General features: G+C 46.8%; 1 protein-coding gene across 4 annotated transcripts in view; it reads left to right on the forward strand.

Annotated features, from left to right (window-relative positions):
* Positions 1-14,500, forward strand: part of mcf2 (MCF.2 cell line derived transforming sequence) — a 93,624-nt gene extending 79,124 nt beyond the window's left edge. For 2 of the 4 annotated variants that reach the window (XM_033030302.1, XM_033030304.1), the window contains 6 exons: positions 1,459-1,510; positions 2,326-2,435; positions 3,567-3,661; positions 7,796-7,908; positions 11,921-12,021; positions 12,415-14,500. In XM_033030302.1, coding sequence (XP_032886193.1) covers positions 1,459-1,510; positions 2,326-2,435; positions 3,567-3,661; positions 7,796-7,908; positions 11,921-12,021; positions 12,415-12,458 — 515 coding nt within the window. In that variant the 3' untranslated portion in view covers positions 12,459-14,500. Of the gene's footprint in view, positions 1-1,458; positions 1,511-2,325; positions 2,436-3,566; positions 3,662-7,795; positions 7,909-11,920; positions 12,022-12,414 lie in introns of those variants that run through there. The other 2 variants (XM_033030303.1, XM_033030305.1) reach the window with 2 other exon arrangements.
* Positions 14,501-19,742: the final 5,242 nt, after the last annotated feature.

A 19,742-nucleotide genomic window follows, 5' to 3' on the forward strand; every position in this document is an offset into this window, starting at 1 on the left:
TCACTATTTAGTTGAAGAGAGAGCTGCCAGTCTCTGAGCAACCCACCCAGTCTCCAAGGCCCATGTTCTAGACCTTCCAAAGAACAATCATTCCAATTCTGTCCTGGTCACCAGGGTTTGGTTCAAGGATGCTCAGTTACAATCTGATTTAGAACAGTTATGGGCTGCGGTAGAGTTGCCATCTCATTGTGCCAGAGACCCGAGATCGAACCTGTCTACCGGTGCTGTCTGTACGGAGTTTGCACGTTCTTCCTGTGGCTGCGTTGGTTTTCTCCGGGTGCTCTGGTTTTCTCCCAGACTCCAAAGACGTATAGGTTTGTAGGATAATCGGCTTCAGTAATATTGTAAATTGTCCCTAGTGTGTAGGATAGTGCTACTGTACAGGGTGATGGCTGGTCGGTGCAGACTCGGTGGGCCTTGCCCTGGAGTCTAAAGTTTAATGCTCACAGTTTCTTCCAACATAATTTAGGGTTACAGGCTCAAAACCTAATGGCCGTAATATAGAATGAGAGCTAATTCCTGATTTTGTAAATGTCTGGCCGTTTAAGGAGACGCCTACATTTCAACAGTAGCAGGGCCAGCAGAGAAGCACAAATGAGTGTGGCAAGTTGTGATTGGGAAAGATGGGAAGTGAAACTTCCAAATGGGAATTGGATTTAAAAAAAAGAGGAAGTTTCACTAACCTGTAGGGAGAGAGCATGGGAATAATGAGAGGGGTCTTATAAAAGAGGCGGCTTTGGCAGGATTTGCCAACTGGCCTCCTGTGTACCATCATTCTCCAGAGGTTTAGTTGTGTGGCAATTTAGGATGTCTACAACCGTAAATTGGGAATTGGAACGAAAGCCCTAATCTTGAAGATAGGGGTTGGAAGTTCTCCTGTGCTGGTCGACCTCTGGGTGGTCTTGGGATCCCATCCAGCCACTGCATGGGGACTTCCGTTGTGTTCATAGCTCAGGAGGTCAGGTAGACCAAGGGGTTTTAACTTAAATGACTGGTGAATATGGAGCCATTGTGTGAGCATCTCCATAAAGGCTCCATTTATTTCATTGAAAACATGACTGTTTAGTTTGGTTTATTGCCGTGTGTGCTGAACATGGATATGAATAATATGGATAGGGTGATAGATGTTGAGAAACATCCAATGAAATACAGCCAACACACAGGGAAAAGCTTTTTGTTGCTTGCTACCCAGTGCTACCCAGTCAACGGATATTTAGACTATACAGGATTACAATCGAACTGTCCATATTGTACAGATACGTGATAAAGTGTGTGATGTTTCGTGAATATAAGAAATGAAGCTGTTGAAATAAAGATTTAAAAGAGTGGAGTGATTGTAATAAGTGATTGCAGATGACCTCCACGCAGAGAGTCAGTCCCCTGGCTTTGGTGCCATCTTGCACAAGTGAGGATTTCATTAACTAGTGCTAATTATCTCGCTCTGCCTCCTTCACACAGAGGACAGCCAATCGCCTCACCACCACTTGGACCAGATGCTTCTATCGCCCGGGTAAGTGACAACAAAGCCCATCAAAGTTGGACAGTGCATGTGGTGGTCTGGGCTAACGCACATAAGTTCATACGTTCTTGGATAAGGCCATTTCGTCTATTAAGTCTACTCCACCATTCAATCATGGCTGATCTATCTTTCCCTCTCAACCCCATTCTCCTGCCTTCGCCACATAACCTCTGACACCCTTACTAATCAAGAATCTGTCAATCTCCTGCTTAATAATATCCATAAACTTGGCCACAGCCTTCTGTTGTTGCGGTTTGTTGGCTGGTTGATGCGGTGTGGGATATACCATGGGAGCCACAGCTCGGGAAGTTGACCTTTGATCCACAGGATTCAGCAATAAAAGGACACAGAGTGCTGGATTAACTCCGTGGGTCAGGCATCATCTCTGGAGAACATGGATAGGCAATGTTTTTATTTGGGACCCTTCTTCAGTAGGGGGTGAGGGGCGGTGGGGAGAGAAAGCTGGAAAAGGGGAGAGGCAGGACAAAGGGTGGGAGTAACAGGTTGATGTAGACGAGGTTGGGGGGGGGGTGGGGTGGTTGACAAGCAAATGCTTGGGACAGCAAGGACAGAAGAAGCGGAAAGAAGGGGGGGGGGGGGGGGTTTATATGTATTTATATATATAGTTATAGAGATATATATGTATATGTATATATATTTGTGTGTATGTCCTGAACTTTAAAAAAATTATTTACTTGTCTGTTGTGTTGCTGCAATTAAGAATTTCCTTGGTGCATTTTAGGACACATGACAATAAGATGCTATTGACTCAAAGGTCACTCTCTGATCTGTCTTTTTGTCGACAGGAAACAGAAGAGAGCCTCTTTGAGTTCGGAGGAGAACGACTCTGACCTGACCAGAGAGGTGGTTTTAGATACATTCCCTCTGTCTCCACAGCACCTCTCAACACGGACAGGTACTGCCCCCTGCTGGCCTTGCCCAGAGATGACCACCTCTTGCCCTACGACCCTCACACCCTCGTGTGGTTGAATGTGTGTCACATCCTTTCATCTTTAGTTTGAGTTTAGTTTAGTTTATTTTCACCCGTACCAAGATACAGAGAAAAGCTTTTGTTCCGAGCTAACCAGTCAGCGGAAAGACTATGCGTGATTACAATCAAGCCGTCCACAGTGTACATATACAGGATAAAGGGAATAACGTTTTGTGCAAGATAAAGTCCGATTAAAGATAATCGGAGGGTCTCCAATGCGGTTCATCCCTGACTGCAGCGTTGCAGCTGCTGCAGCAGGCTGCGGTCTGACTGCATTCGTGGAAGAGACGGTCTGGAGAAGAAGTGCTGTCGGTCAGAGAGCTTCCTTCCTGTGGCAGCACTTTGCGGTGGAGGGAATATCACCAGTGTGGAGAGATGCAGCGTGGGCTTGTTCAGAGGAAGTCTGACAGTGCTCTGGTACTTCCTGCCATGCAAAATTCAGCCTTGTCATCACCCAGTTCCAAGAAAGCAGTCTGTGTGGAAACACTACACCCAGTGTAACTTTGTTTAAAGATTATGGAGCATTAGTCAAATGAACAGGTGCATTGTGTAGCCTGCTGCGGGACGGACACCAGCAGCAACTAATCTCCAGTTCCTGCAACGGCCTTTCTGGCCAAACTGTCGGGCGCAACCCCTCCTCCTCAATTGTCATGTGGAGCCCAGAGCGGTCCTGGCCTCTCATCTGCCTCATTGGAGACCCTCGGACTATCTTTAATCAGACTTTACTAGACACTATCTTGCACTAAACGTTATTCCCTTTATCCTGCATCTGTCCACTGTGGACGGCTCTGTTGTAATCATGTATTGTCTTCCTGCGAACTGGCTAGCATGCAACAAAAGCTCTTCACTGTACCTCGATACACGCAACAATAAACTAAACTCAAACTCAACTCAAACTCTGTTTTCAGATTCCTGTTAACTCCTGTTAAGTTCACTGGTAGGTCCTCTGACTTTCCCATGGTATAGAAACGGCACCCCATGGTCCCCTCCCATGAGCAGCCCCCCATTGTGACCGCTATGAAGGAAGCCCCTGAGTTACCTGTCTTCCCCCCACAGAGTGGGCTGGCAACTCGCCGTTTTTCGAAGGGTCGGAGGGAACGGAGGGCTGGTCGAGTAACAACGACACGGAGGACGAGGATGTCAGCCAGCTGGTGAGTGGATCCCTCAGTAACCATGGGATCGTCAGCGGTCTACAAACCTTGGACATCCAAGCATGGCTGACCCTGGATCGGTCTGAATAGATTGTTATACCGTGACTTAAATGTGGAATCACAGGTCGATAGGGTGGTCAAAAAGGCTTTCGGCACATAGATCTTGATCAGTCACTGTAATTGAGTATAGAAGCTGGGAGGTCATGTTAAAGTTTGGACTTTAGACTTCAGGGATACATCGCAGAAACAGGCCCGAATGCGCGCCGACCTGCGATCATTTCATAGATGAATACTATCCTGCACGCTAGGGACAATTTACAATCTTTACCGAAGCCAATTAATCTTCAAACCTGTATGTATTTGGAGTGTGAGTGAAAACCAGAGCACCTGGGGAAAACCCACGCGTCACAGAGAGAACGTACAAACTCCATACAGACAGCACCCGTAGTCAGGATCGAACCCGAGTCTCAAGGCACTGTGAGGCAGCAACTCTACCGCTGCACCACTGTGCTGCCCTCATTGTATAAAACATTGGTGAGGCTGCATTTAGAGTATTGTGTTCAGTTTTGGTCACTGTGTTATAGGAAAGATGTTGTCAAGCTAGAATGGATGCAGAGAAGATTTACAAGAATGTTGCCAGCACTCAGGCCTAGGCTACAGAGAGAGGTTGAGCAGGCTAGGAGGATTGCTTGGAGCACAGGAGGATGAGAGTTGGTCTTATAGAGGTGTACAAAATCATGAGAGGAATAGATCGGATTGAGGCATAGAATCTTTTGCAAGAGTTGGGAATTAATGTGATGGGGGAGAGATTTAATAGGAACTTGAGGGGTAACTTTTTTATACAAGGATGGTGGGTATACGGAACAAGCTGTCAGAGGAGGTAGTTGAGGCAAGTACTATCATTACTTTTAAGAGCCATTTGGACCGGTACATGGATAGGATAGGTTTAGAGGCATATAAAGAACCAGAACAAGAGTGTGGGCCATATGCAGTCAATGGGACTAGCCCAGAATGCCAACCTGGTCAGAATGGGCAAGGTGGGCCAAAAGACCTGTTTTCCTGCTGTATAGCTCCATGACTCTATCTGCTTGACAGGTCATATCCTGGAGAATGGTGGGCTGTGGATATTGGTGAAAGGGTAAGGCTGGGCTGCTGAGGCCCAGTTTCTTCCAGTGTCTGCAGCCTCGGTCTGACTGACTGGCCTGTGTAGAGATGTGTATGAACATCTACAGTAGAGCGACATAGTGGCGCAGTAGTCCAGTTGCTGCCTTACAACGCCAGAGACTTGAGTTCGATCCTGACTCCGTGTGCTGTCGGTACTGAGTTGGTATGGGTTATCCCGCATGGGTTTTCTCCGGGTGCTCCTGTTCTCTCCCGCATTCCAAAGACATACAAGTTTGTAGGTTAATTGGCTTCAGTACGATTGTAAATTGTCCCTAGTATGAAAGATAGTGTTGGTGTATGAGGTGATTACTGGTCGCCATGAACCCGATGGGCCTAAGGGCCTATTTGCATGCTGTATGTCTAAAGTATAGTGACACTCTAGCGCGCTCTGCTGGAAGAACAGGGTAGTGTATGTTTAACGAGGAATTTGGAGTGAAAAACAAATTGTTGGAGGAACACAGCGGGTCAGACAGCATCTGAGGAGGCAAAAGAACTGCTGACATTTCTGATGGTGACCCTGCATCAGGACAAAATGAAACTGAAGCCCTCTCTTCACCTCCCTCTCAGTGGGATGTTAAAATACCTAGAAGACATGAGAAACTGCAGATGCAAAAACAGACACAAAGGGCTGGAGTAACTCAGCGGGTCAGGCAGCATCTCTGGAGAACGTGGATAGGTGACATTTCGGGTCGGGACAGGTCCATCACCAATTTTCTGTCAACTGGTGGTCCGGCACCTCCTTTAATCAATCAATCAATCAATTTTATTTGTATAGCACATTTAAGAACAACTCACGTTGACCAAAGTGCTGTACATCAGTTCAGGTACTAATGTGCTACATACAAAGGTACACAGACCTAACAATACATACATGAAATGTTTACAGCGCCCCCTCAGAGGGACTCAAAAAAGCTATGGAGCAGAAATAGGTTTTGAGCCTCGACTTAAAGTAGTCAATGGAGGGGGCAGTTCTGATGAGGAGAGGGATGCTATTCCACAGTCTAGGTGCTGCAACCACAAAAGCGCAGTCATCCCTGAGTCTAAACGTAGACCACGGGATAGTCTGTAGCCCCAAGTCGGCCACCTGAGGGAGTTATGCGGCTTTTTCACGGGGCGACTTGACGCAAGATGTAACCAGAGTGAAGTGGTCGTGGTCTAGCACGATATCACACGATATAACGGGGGGTAGATAAAGAGTTCCCACGGTACTCGGCATTTCTGTTATTTGTGCGAGTGACTTGTCCGTCTCCCGAGCTTTCCCGTTAAATCTTGAATGAACATTGTGAAGTGTTGTTAAATCATCACGTGGCACAAATGATGTCACTTTTTTTTCACACACTATAAATATCCTCCCTTGGTTGAATTGGCTCATTTGGAGACATGTTTTACTGTGTATGTGGGAGACACAGATGGACTGAGCACAGTACCTCGGTCTTACTGTGTGTGGGAGAGGGGGAGAAAGAGACGTGCACTCACAGAGGCAGAGTCTCTCAGCCTGTGTAAGAGGGAGGGAGGGAGAGAGAGAGAGAGAGAGGCACACACAAGGTGGATGTGAAATCTCACCTGCCTGTTTCAGTGACAGACACCCGCCGCCAGTAAATGAAGACTGTAAAACTGGGACCCTGGTTCTGGACCCCCCCAACATCGGGAACATTCTTCCTGCATCTAGCCTGTCCAATCCCGTAGATACTGATTAGACCGGTATCTATTTATTTACTTTATTGATGATTGGGGGGGGGGGATTCGAATCGGAACCCTTCTTCAGACATCCTAATCGGAATTGAGTCTGAAGATGTGTCTCGTCCCGAAACATCACCTATTTTTCTTCAGAGATGCTGCTTGACTCGCTGAGTTACTCCAGCTTTTTGTGTCTGTCTTCGATTTAAACCAGCATGTGCAGTTCACTCCTTACACGGGTCTCTGGAGAACATTGATTGGTAGCATTCCGGACCCTGCTTCGGAAAGGCATCGATCGCTAGTTGGCGAGGACTCCGAGCTGTATCTCTCAAAGAAGTACATGTGAAAAATTTCTCACGGACCCTAAAAATGCGGGACCTTTCAGTAAAGTCCCTTTTAAAGATTCTTGAATCTCATTAACATAACTCATGAATAAGTTGATGTCCATATGCGGATGCAAATCTTTATTTTTTAAATTCAATCCCACAGAAGACAATTTTTACTCACCTTCTGTCCCCTCTGTCCAGCTTCCGGGTTCACCGTTCGCAGGAGTTCCCACGGTAACTGCAAGAGTTATTACGGATATCGCACTGGCCACTACGTTCATATAATGTTGCAATGCTCAACCACAAGTGTACAAGTCACTCTTGGAGAAATTCAAACTTTCTTGAATTTTCTCCCGAGTCACCAAGTTACACGATTACCTGCCGTTAGCGCCACGGTTGTCCACGGTGGTCCACGAATGCCGTACGGTTATCGCACGAGGTTCCCACGATGTTAAACTCTGGTTAACTCTTGCGTCAAGTCGCCCCGTGAAAAAGCCCCATTAGAATGGTGGGTTAGAAGATTGTTGATATGGGGGGGGGGGGGGGGGGGGGGGGCAATCCCGTTAAGGACTTTGTATACGAATAATCTGGACAAAGTTATGAGAGCGCACTTGAAATCGCCCCCGGAAATTGCCCCGAAAATGTGGTGCCTCGAACGGGTGAGGCGACCGATCTCAACCTCATTGGGACTTCTGCGACCGATCGGCAAATTGAATTTTCCCCCTGCAGCCGGGGCTCTGGAAATCCGTCCCATCCCGAGCTGGCAGCTCTGTTCCCATTGCCGACTTCCGAGGCCGACTTTGGTTCCTGTACTGTTGGACCCCCCTCGGACCTCTGTGTTGGTTCGACAAAACCTGAATCAACATCAATAACGCTGTGAAGGCAAGGACCATCTTCAAGGATATGCCTCCCAATTGTTTGATGTTACATTCTGATTGTACTGTGTACTCACTGTTTCTGTTTTCAGTCCCCCGGGAGGTACAAAGCTCACGCTGATGGTCAGAGCCAAGACTCGGAGGAGCTGCTGATTAAGAGTGGGGATGTGGTCCAACTAATGCATGAAAATGGCGAAGGGCAGTGGTAAGTTTGACCAGAATTTGAAGATTTCCTCCATGTCCTCACTGTCCTCCACATCTTACTGTATCTGAGATGCTTATCTAAGATGTTTCAAAGTGCTTATGTATAGTGATACTTGTACTGAACTGTGTACAAAATGAATTTCACTGCACCTCGCTTAGTACAGGTGACAATAATGTGACATTGAACCATTTATTGATGCAAAGTACCCATTTAATAGCATCGTAGTCATACAGCCTGTTTAGTTTAGTTTAATTTATTGTCACGTGTACTGAGGTACAATTCTTCTTCTTTTCGAGTCTTTGAAGCTGGTTGGTTATATGACAGTTTCCCATTCCTTTACACAGTCCTTTGCGTTTTTGTTGAACACTGCAAGATCCTTTGAGCTGCACTGGTTGGGTAGTAGGGGGCAGACAAGGCAGTGCTGCATTGTATGGTTCTCTTCTCCACATTCACAGGTGGTTTGGCCAGTTTCATAGCCCCATCTGGCCGTGGCAGCTTTTGATCGCCCTGTTCCTGTTCTCAGGCGGTTGAGCGTCTTCCACTGGACCCATGGTGCTTCTGAGCCCGGAGGGAGGGCTTCAGAAGGAGGGATACCCATGTCAGTAGGAGGGGGGTCGTCCTCAAGCCTTTTTGTCCATAGTTGGAGTCTGGTTTCTTCCCGTGATGTTATTAGGGGCTGGACATGGCTGAGAAAGCTTCTCCTGGACTTCAGCCGTTGGGCCGGGGGTACACGTCCATAGAGGAGGTGGCGTTCATCACTGGTGGCCTTGGTCATCTCTACTCGGCTGGCGACTTCCCGTCTCACATCAGCAGGGGCAATGCCAGCGAGGAGGTGCAGGTTGTTTATGTTGGTGGGCTTCAGGCAGCCAGTGATTGAGCGGCAGGTGTTATTCAACGCTGGGTCTAATTTCTTGACATGGGATGATCTCTCCCAAACAGGACACGCATACTCCGCAGAGGAGTAGCACAGGGCCAGAGCAGTAGATCTTAATGTGTGTGCTGTGGCTCCCCATTTGGAGTTGGTCAGCTTCCGGAGGATGTTATTTCGGGAGTTAACTTTCAGTTTGGTGTTTTTGACGTGTTCCTTATAGGAGAGAGTGCGATCCAATGTTACACCGAGGTAGACAGGGTTGGTGCAGTGCCCAAGAGGTGTTCCAGACCATGTGATGTTAAGGGGTCTGTTTGCTTCCCGGTTCCTGAGATGGAACGAGCAGGCTTGGGTCTTCGCAGGGTTTGCGTGTAGGTGGTTGCGCTCGTAGTAGAGGTGTAGCTCATCTAGGGATGAGGTGAGATTCGCTTCTACAGCTTCAAACGTACACTCTTGGGATGTTACACAGAGGTCGTCGGCGTAGATGAACCGCTCAGTGTTCTGGTCCATTGGCTGGTCATTGGTGTAGATGTTATATAGTAGTGGAGCCAGCACACTACCTTGAGGCAAGCCATTCCGTTGTCGTCGCCAGCGACTTTGCTTGTTGTTAAGGACAACATAGAAGCGCCTATCTTTCAGGAGGGCTCCGATGAGGTCCGTGAGTGCCAGGTCTTTGGTATTCTCCAAGATCTTTTTTAGGAGGAGGCGGTGGTTCACAGTGTCATACGTGGTACAATGAAAAGCTTTAGATGGAAACAGGCCCTTCAGACCAGCTTGTCCATGCGACCAAGGTACCCATCTAACCTCTTCTATCTTCTATATTACTAAAACTCTCATCTTGACCACTTCCTGTCTGCGTTGCAATTACATTTGCGCAAAAACAATCCCCCATAGCGCTACGATTTTTCACCACCTTACTCACCATTCTCCTCTGCTGCGTCAAATGAGTTTTGTTTCGATCGGTGAAATAGTATAAAAGTTATGAAGGTTTTGAAGGTTCCAGGCCTCCCATGTGACTGGGACCCAATGGGTCCCACTTAGCCTAGTATCCCTTTAAACCTTTCCTATCCATGTACTTGTCTTTTAAATATTGTTATTTTACCTGCCTCAAAATATAGTACCTCCATTCTCTGACTGTACAAATTCCCTCCTTTACCTTTGAGCGGCTCTCTAGTTACCCTCTTGTTCTTAATGGAGGTATAAAAAGCCTTGGGATTTTCTTTACCTAGACACACCATTTCGACACTACATTTGGTCCTAATCGCCCCATTGAGTTCCTTCCTCCTTGCTTTAGCCTCCTCAAAGACTCTGTCTGATTTTATCTTCCAAAGCCTTACATAAGCTTCCTTTTCCTTTTTGACCAAATTTACAATCTCTTTGGTCATCCAAGGTTCCCTCACCTTGCCTTCCTTATCCCTCCTCCTCACTGGAACATGCTGGTCCTGAACATCGATCAATTGTCCTATAAACAACTCCCAGCTGTTAGATGTGGACTTACCCAATAACTGCTGTTCCCAAGTTCCTGCCTCATGATGTTACAATTTGTCTTACTCCAATCTAGCACCTTCCCATGTGGTCCAGACATCCATATTCAAAACAACCTTAAAACATGGAAAATGGACAAAATATGCTGGAGATGGGTCAGGCAGCATCCCTAGAGAACATAGACAGGTGACTTTTAAGGTCAGGACCTTTCTTCAGATTGTGGCTATCCTTCACATACTTCGTTACAACCTATGGAGTTGTGATCACTATCCTCAAAATGTTCCAGAGGGGTGGCACAGTGGCGCAGAGGTAGAGATGCAGCCTTACAGTGTAAGAGAACCGGGTTTGACCCTTACTATGGATGCTGTCTCCATGTGACCGCGTAGGTTTTCTCCGGGTTCCTCCCACACACCAAGGACGTGCAGGTTTGTAGATTAATTGGCTTCAGTAAGTTTTAAATTTTCTCTAGTGTGTAGGATAATGTTAGTGTACGGGGTGATCGCTGGTCGGCACGGACTCGGTGGGTTGAAGTACCTGTTTCCGCGCTGTATCTAAAGTTTAAAGTCTAAAAACTGGGAGTGAGGAGAGACAGGACAGGAAATCTGTGCCAATCTGAGTCCACACACACCTCATCTGCTCCTTGTGGAGAGAGGTCTCCATTCTCACCACGCTCGGTGGTAAGGTATTTCTCTGGAATTCTCAAGAAAAACACAAAGTGCTGGAGGCAGCATCAGGGTAGGAAGTGGACAGGCGACATTTCAGGTCAGGACTGTTCTTCAGGCTGATTGTAGTAAGGGGGAGAAAGCTGGAAAATAGAGGTGCGGGAGGTTGGTCAGAGCCTAGTAAGTGATAGGTGGATGCAGGTGAGTGGGGCAGAAGTGACAACGCCTACAGGTGAATAGGAGACAAAGGGTGTCAGTTAAAGAGAGAAAAGTAGTGAAATGTAGAGCTGGAATTCTCAACTGTTATGTTCTCATGGTCTCCGGTTTTGCTCAAATTCCTAGCCCTAATAAGGAATCACCATTCCTATCCATATATTTGTCTAAATGTCTTCCAATTGCACCTCATCAAAGGGGTGCAGGTGAGTTTCTGAGCCATCCCTGTGTGTGCAGAGATGCAGGCATTGGGGTAGCTCTGATGATGAGGCAGATCGAGAGTCAAGAGTGTTTTATTCTCATATGTCCCGAAACAGAATAATGAAATTGTTACTTTCAGCAGCAGCAACACAACAGGTTTGAAAAAGGTAGTACTCACCAAACCGAATAAAAGAGGTCCAATAAATTAAAAATGCCAATCAAAACAAAGCCCAAAGTCCCTAGGGCGACCCAGGGAGTTTGTAGCTCGGAGTTTAATTGAAGTTCAATAGCTTGATGGTTGTTGGACTGACCCAAAATCTCTCCTATCCATTTCTCCAGAGATGTTGTCTGACCCGCCGAGTTACTCCAGCATTTTGTGTCTAAGCTGTTCTTGAACCTGGAGGTGACGGTTTTCAGACTCCCGATTATGAGTGAAATAAGAGTGACCAGGGGGGTGTGGGTTCCTGATGATGCTGGCTGCCTTTTTGAGGCAGCGACTCCTGTAGATTCCTGCAATGGTGGGGAGGTCAGTACCCGTGATGGACCTTTGGAATGTCTGACACTTACTCTGTCCCGTTCCAAGGTTTGTGAAGAACCTGAACCGAGGGCAGCAGGCTTGGATTTCTGTTAACAGCTTGCAGATCATCGTTGGGGACTGTCGATCTCAAACCGCCGGCTCATCGGGTAAGGGAGCAGCTCATGTTCTGGGCAGTGGACATATTGTATTGCATGGCAAAGCTGCACTGCTTAGTCGGGGTCTGGGGCAATGGGAATCGGTGGCGGAGACACGGGTCTCAGATTTAGCCTTTAGGCTTTAGAGATATAGCGCAGAAACAGGCCCTTCGGCCCACCAAATCCGCGCCGACCTGTGTAGGATAGAACTAGTGTACGGGTGATCGTTGGTCAGAGTTTCCTCACTTACTTTTAAACTAAATCTAAGGTGATGTTTTGGGTCAGGACTCTTTTTTTTTTTGTAAACCAGCATCTGCAGTTGCTTATATCTCCTGTACTGTTCTGTGTTCTATCTTCTGCTGAGCAGTTGCAATGTGAAAAATGCAGTCCTGTTTTGTCTTTCAGGCTTGGATTTCAATAAGACACGAAAAATCAGCTCTTCACTTTGACGGGGATGACCGTGGTCCTCTGGGTATATTACACAGCTCGTCCATCCCAGTCGCTCCACATTCCCACTCCATGTTCGGTTGGCGGAGCTTTACTGGCTGAATGTTTGTCACTCTGCCACCCGCCCCTCACCCACAGAGACCTCTGCCACCCACCTCACAACATGAACGAGGGCATGACACAGAGCAGTTATGTAAACAAACTCAGAGACGAGTGTCGATGAGGTGAACACAAAGACAACACCAAGAAGTGACCATCGAAGCAGAGACACACACGTACGGCCAGTTGCATGGTTGCCGACAATCTTGAGTTCGAGTTTCGAGTTGTGTTTAGTTTAGTGTCACGTGTACCGAGGTACAGTGAAAAGCTTTTGCTGCGTGCTAACCAGTCAGCGGAAAGACTATACATGATCTCTTGTGCGAATTCCTTGCTTCTCAGGTTGAAGGTCTTTGACAGTCGGAGACAATCCTCCTCAGATGATTGCTGAGTATTCTTTGCGTGGAATTGGATCGTGCTGAGGATATAATGTTTACATTGTCCACATTTTTAATGTTAATTTATCGTAGAGAAAAATGTTTCATACACTGTTTTCATTGATGTGTTGAGATTGTTGACAATCATTGGTGGTATTTATAAGCAAGTATATCTGTCACATGGCTTCTTATGGAAGTGTTTAGTACGTCGGTATGTTTTCATACTTTATTTTGTGGCCACGGGGAATTTGAGGGTTCGCTGTGCCCTCAATGCCACGTGCCCGGTAGCTGGCATTGTCCAAGTCATTGTCTCATTGACAGGTTAACTGGTGTGGTGGCTCTTTCCAAAACATACGCATGTTGTTTCCTTTGGTTATGCATCATTTCACTCCTCCTGAGACCATCCTTTGATGGGATTCAGAGGATCACTAAAGCTCGCACAAGTGTGGAATGTGTGGGACAAACATATTAACCTCAGAAACACAGGGGGGAGTGTCACTGTCATGAGTTCAGTGAAAAACCACAGTGCAAAATCTTACTTCTTTTCTTATTTCCCTCACTCATTTTCTCTCACTTTCTCTCACCCTCACACTCTCTATGCTCTCATTCTCTTGCTCACTCTCACTCTACTCTCGCCCTCTGTCGCCCATTCTCTGTCTCTCTCTCTCTCTCTCTCTCTCATTCACTCTCATCATACTCTCTCCATCCCTCTCTTTCCAGTCATCTCTCTAACTCCACCTTTTTGAAATCTCTCTGATATGACACGATGGGTTTTAGCAGGGAAGTGCTGGTAAACCACATTGACCCAGTCATCAGATCACCAGCTCACCACTCCTGCATTTGGAGCTCAACCTCCCCTGTGTCTGTCTGCCTCTTCCTTCATCCTGTTTGATGCTTACCGCAACAGTTGCTGGCAATGGTCTTGAACGTACACCGTCCATCAGAATGAAGTCATTGCCCACACATGAGGAGCATGTTTGCAGACTCTCAACTCTATTGAGACCCGGCAGTGCAGTAGGAGGGGAACAGGATGGTGTGAGAGCAACTGGTCCATCCCACATCTGGTGATCTTTCCAACCTCATTTAGATGGTGCAAGTACAAATAAAAGCAACATCACGGTAGAACCAAGCTGGGAGCATGCATTTGCTGTTGAGCTCCCATTGTAACTGCTGTTGATTCAGCATTAGTAACAAAGGGGAACTTCCATCCCCCACTCATTGCACAGTGCACTATAGTACTCTTTGCATTGTATTCCCTCAGTCCTCTGTGCAATGTCATTACAGGTGAGGAATGGGGAACCATGGCCTGTTGAAGTGATTACTCCAGCACTTTGTGTTCTACGCAAGAGTCTAGCATCTGTAGTTGTGTGTGTCCACAATAGTTAACTGTAGCCTATTGAAGTGATTAGCGAGTCCTTGCCATTTATTTATTTATAGTTAACATTTCATTAATTGTATAGCACCCTACTCTGAGATGCCTTCCAGTTCAAGTCAAGCCAAGCCAAGGCTGTTTTATTGCCACAAAGTGCTGGAGTAACTCAATGGGTCAGGCAGCAACTCTGAAGAAAAACGGTGGGTAACGTTTTGGGTCAGAAACCTTTGTTACAAAGGGTCCTGACCTGAAATGTCACTCACCCTTTTTCTCCAGAGATGCTGCCTGAACCACTGAGTCACTCCAGAAATAAGTGTCTATCTTTGGTATAAACCAGCATCTGCAGTTCCTTTCTACACAGTATTTTATTGTCACATGTCCTGAAACCAAACAATGATGGTGATTCGTTCTGTTTTACCAACTCCATGCCTTGTTTTTCTTTATATTCAAGAGGCATCTATTGCTTTATCCCTCGTGAAGTTTAGGTTTATTATTGCCAAGTGTGCTGAGGTACAGTGCAAAGCTTTGTTTTGCATGCTGTGCAAGCAGATCAGATATACCTTCCATAGATACAATCAGTTCAAACTCAAGTGTGATATATTGAGGAAAGGGGAAGATACAGAGCGCAGAAGTGAGTATTTTTCAAGCACACTTATGGGTCACTCGGTATAAGGAATGAGTCCACCTCTTGCCAAAACTGACCAATATTCTTTCCATACCAGCAGTTGGTAAACTAATGAGGTCCCACTCAGTAGCGTTGTAGCTTCACGAGACAAGCATTTCACCCCCAGGATGAAAATATCAAAGACTAGAGGACATTGCTTAAAGGTGAGAAGGGAAAAGGTTAAAGGAGATTTGTTTTACCTAGTGGGTGATGGGTGCCTGGAACGCACCTGCCGGGATGACGGTAGTGGAGGCAGTTACGACGGCATTGTTTATAAGATGTTTGGATAGGCACATGGATATGCAGGGAATGGAGGGATATGGATCTCGTGCAGGCAGATAAGAGTTGGTCTTGGCATCATGTTCGGTACAAACATTGGGGGATGAAGGCCTGTTCCTATGCCGGACTGTTCCATGTTCAAAGCATGTTCCTGCTATTACCAGTGGACCATGTGAGACCCACACATGTTCAATGGGGTTACAGCTGTTCCATGTGCTAGCCATGTCCTCATGTCAGGTTGGTCTGGGCTACAAACATTCCCAATGCACGAAGGAGCTGACCATTGTTGAGATGATGTGCAAGTCACAAAATCCAATAATTGCATTTTCTTTTTAATTCATGATCTTTATCACTTGCTCCATGTGCAGCTGACTCTAGCACCATAACTCAACAGGCAATGCCTGTACATAGTAGTAAATAAAACTCAGAGATTTCTCAAATAAAACTTTGGTTTGATTTTTATTCTCTCCCACATGTTGTTCTAGTCAACTTACTGACAGACAGATTCCATTTCCAGCCTGGGTAATTGCTCAGTATCTATGATTAAGAAACATTTAATGATATGGGCCAAATGTGGGTAGGTGGGACCAGTGTTGATGGGAGATTTTGGTTGGCACGGGCAAGTTGGGCAGAAGGGCCTGTTTCCTGCCTGTGTGACTCTATCCATTCTTAATCGCTGCTTTATTGGCATAACAGGCAAGAAAAGACCAGCAGGCCCATCGAGACTGGCCCAGGCACCATATTGACCAGTCTCTTCCCAAACCTGGCTGGATCAATGGGCTTCCATGCCCAAAGGCCCCAACAAGTGTGGTAGAAGTGAGTCATTGAGCTATTCAGCACACAAACACACCCTTCGGCCCAACTTGTTCATATTCTCCAAACTTTTCCTATTCATGTACCTGTCCCAGTGTCTTGTAAACAATGTGATTGAATCCACCTCTATCACTTCCTCTGGCAACTCATTTCAAGCACAGTGTGAAAGAGGTGCCCCTCATGTACCCTTGATATCTTGCCCATCTCAGCTTAAACTGATGCCTTCTCATTTTATACTCCCCTACCCTGGAAAAAAGACTAGCTATTCACCTTATATGTAGTACTCTAAATGTAGCCTTATCTAAGTCGTGTACAGCTGTAACATAATGCCCCAATCCTGTACTCAATCCCCTGACTGATGGAGGCCATTTTGCTAAATGCCTTCTATACCATCCTGTCTACCTGTGTCAGCACTTTCTACAAAATGATGTATCTGCACCCCTTGGACTGTCCTACCAATGAACATTGGGTGGTCAGTCAGTTCAACTATGGGAGGCCATTTAGCCCATCATATCATCTCTGCCCTCCAACAAGATTGCAGTGATCTTCTACCTCAGTGTCACCTATTCCCCAGGATAGAGGATTCTAAAATTAGACTGGATTGGCTTAAGGTTAAGGGAGAATTAAGAGGGACCTCAGGGACACCAGTTTTTCCATTCAGAGGGTATTCCATATATGGAATGAGCTGCTAGAGTAAGCTATAGAAGTGGAATCAATTACACAGGTTTTAAATGAAAGAGATATTGGACAGATATACGGACAGGAATGTGCCATGGGCCAAATGCAGGCAAATGGGACTGACCAACTTGGTCAGCATGAACTGTGGGCCGAAGGGCCCGTTTCCATGCAATACAACTCGATCACCTTGAGAGCAACTTTAGATTTAGCTCAAGCACTTTGCATTTACTGAAGTGGAAACCATTTGTGCTAAGCTGTTTAAAGTGAACAGGTAAACATTCACAATAAGGTTGCACTGATCACCAAAGGCTGCAACTGGTGCTCCTGCGCTACTCAACAAAGGGTTGCAAAGAAATCAGCAGAGATAAACCCCCCGTGAAAAATACACTTGACCTAACAATCACCACAATTCAAACAGAACAGCCTAAAATTGCAAACAACTAAAAAGAAAGGCCTGCAGCTGACATCCACTAACCTTGGTCACAGGAGTGTAGAGGAAGTGTAAACGGGGAGGTGGAGTCAGTCCCGGACAGCTTTAAAGAGACATTGTCTCTAATGCTGCACCATGGCTTTAAGGGCTTTGATTCTTAAGGGGTTGGACAGGCTAGATGCAGGAAAATTGTTCCCGATGTTGGGGAAGTCCAGAACAAGGGGTCACAGTTCAAGGATAAAGGGGAAATCTTTTAGGACTGAGATGAGAAAAACATTTTTTACACAGAGAGTGGTGAATCTCTGGAATTCTCTGCCACAGAATGTAGTTGAGGCCAGTTCAGTGGCTATATTTAAGAGGGAGTTAGATGTGGCCCTTGTGGGTAAAGGGATCATGCGGTATGGAGAGAAGGCAGGTACAGGATACTGAGTTGGATGATCAGCCATGATCATATTGAATGGTGGTGCAGGCTTGAAGGGCCGAATGACCTACTCCTGCACCTATTTTCTATGTTTCCATGGCTTTCCATTGCAATTCGCAGCTGCACACACACCCTCAACTTGATAGCCTACGGCAGACTGACGTATAAGTTCCCGCGCTACCACAGAACCCGCTAAAGAGCCCGCCGCACAGAACGTGTTAAGAGCTTGCTGCGGGCCAGATAAAATCTTCTGGCAGGCGCGCGGGCCATAGTTTGGAGACCCCTGCTCTAAACCTATCCTATCCATGTACTGTACCTGTCAAAATGTTTCTTAAATGTTGTTATAGCACCTGCCACAACTACCTCAATCCGCAACTCGTTCCATACGCCCACCACCCATTGTGTAAAAAAGTTACCCCTCTGGCTACGATAAAAAAAATTCCCCTTCACTTTACTCTGTCCTCTAGTTCTCGATTTCCCTACTCTGAGTAGGAAACGCCATGTGTCCACCTGATCTATTCCTCTCATGATTTTGTAAACCTCTATAATTTCACCCCTCATCCTCCTGCACGCCAAGGAATAAAGTCCTAGCCTGTCTAACCTCTCCTTATAGCTCAGGTACTCGAGTCCTGGCAACATCCTGATAATCTTCTCTGCATCCTTTCTGCACTTAGTCTACTATATAACAAAAACTCTGATCTTGTTATCTTCCGGTTTGCGCGGTCTTTCTATTTGCGCAAAAACAGTATGCGATAGCGCTACGATTTTTTTGACAGCTCACTCGCCGTTCTCCTGTGCTGCGAGTGCACCAAGTTTCATTCTGATCGGTTGAATGTTGTAAACATTAGCCAGGTTGTAAACATTAGAGGTCTCCAACCGGACACCATATTCAGAGGGACCGGAAGCGGCCCAGCCCAACTTCGAAGATATCACCGATGTTGTCAAACGGAAAGCGGAGACTCTGATCTCGGCGGAGAAGAACGACCAGTGACCAACGCCCGCTGTGAGTCCACATCGCCCCGCCAGCTCCAACCCCTACCCCTCTGGTCCCACTCGCTGCCCCCCTCCCCTGCGATACCCCCCTCTCCCCCATGGCTCTTCCCGTCTTTTCTCTGAGCTATCTACCCCCCCACTGTACACACACCCCTCCCCCCACAACACCCCCCTGTCCACACAACCCCCTCCCCCCCACAACCCCCTCCCCCCACAACCGTCCCCACCCACACCCCGTTCCCCAACACACCCCTTCCCACACAACCCCCGCCCCCCCCACAACCCACCCCGCCCACACACCTCTCCTCCCTCACACACCCCCTCCCCCACACATCCCTCCTCCCCCTCTCCCGCCCACATACACACTGCCCCTCCCACACCCCCCCCCCCTCCCACCAAACACCTCAATTCCCTCCCCTCCTCCCACACATGAAGAGGAGGGGGAGGGAGTGCTCGGGGATGAGGGGAAATGAACTGCGCAGTTAGGGGCTATGGGTGAGTGGTGGAATATTGCGTTGGGGAATGGGTTGCCAATGGGTCCCACTTAGTCCAGTGTCCTATAAAACTGCAACATGTCATCCCAACTTCTATACTCTGATGAAAGCCAATGTGCTGAAAGCCTTTTTGACGACACTATCTATCAGTGAATGTCCATGCAATTATATTGGTGAGACCTAGGGTGAACGTTTGACTGAACAATATGATTGGCAAGCTGGGAGCGAGCGTCCTTTGATAATGGGAAAAATATGGAATACGAACACTTTTGAAATAGTTGCTATAAATATCTATTACATCCTATTCATCCAATCTATTTTGTGCAGACTCAGTAAGTCAACAAGCCACGTTCATTGTAAACTGTATTGCAGTACACAGACCTGAGGGAGACTGGATGGGTTCTTCACAAGTTGGCAGCAAACTAGATTAATTTCAGAACTCGAGGAGAATCAAAAAAGGGGTGACGTTTGCAAAGAAATGTAAGGAGCTTTTTAAAGGCAATCCACTCATTTGATGCAAAGGAAATACTCAGCATCTGTAGAGGGAGAAATTGTCACGGTTCCATGATTCAACACCTACTCCTCGGCACTTTAGAAACCAACCTCGCCAATAGCTTGAGGTGTTGGATGGGGGGACTTAAGCTAGTCGTCAGAGGTACACACCCTGTA

The sequence above is a fragment of the Amblyraja radiata genome, chromosome 12, assembly GCF_010909765.2.
Source record: "Amblyraja radiata isolate CabotCenter1 chromosome 12, sAmbRad1.1.pri, whole genome shotgun sequence".
Lineage (NCBI taxonomy): Eukaryota > Metazoa > Chordata > Chondrichthyes > Rajiformes > Rajidae > Amblyraja > Amblyraja radiata.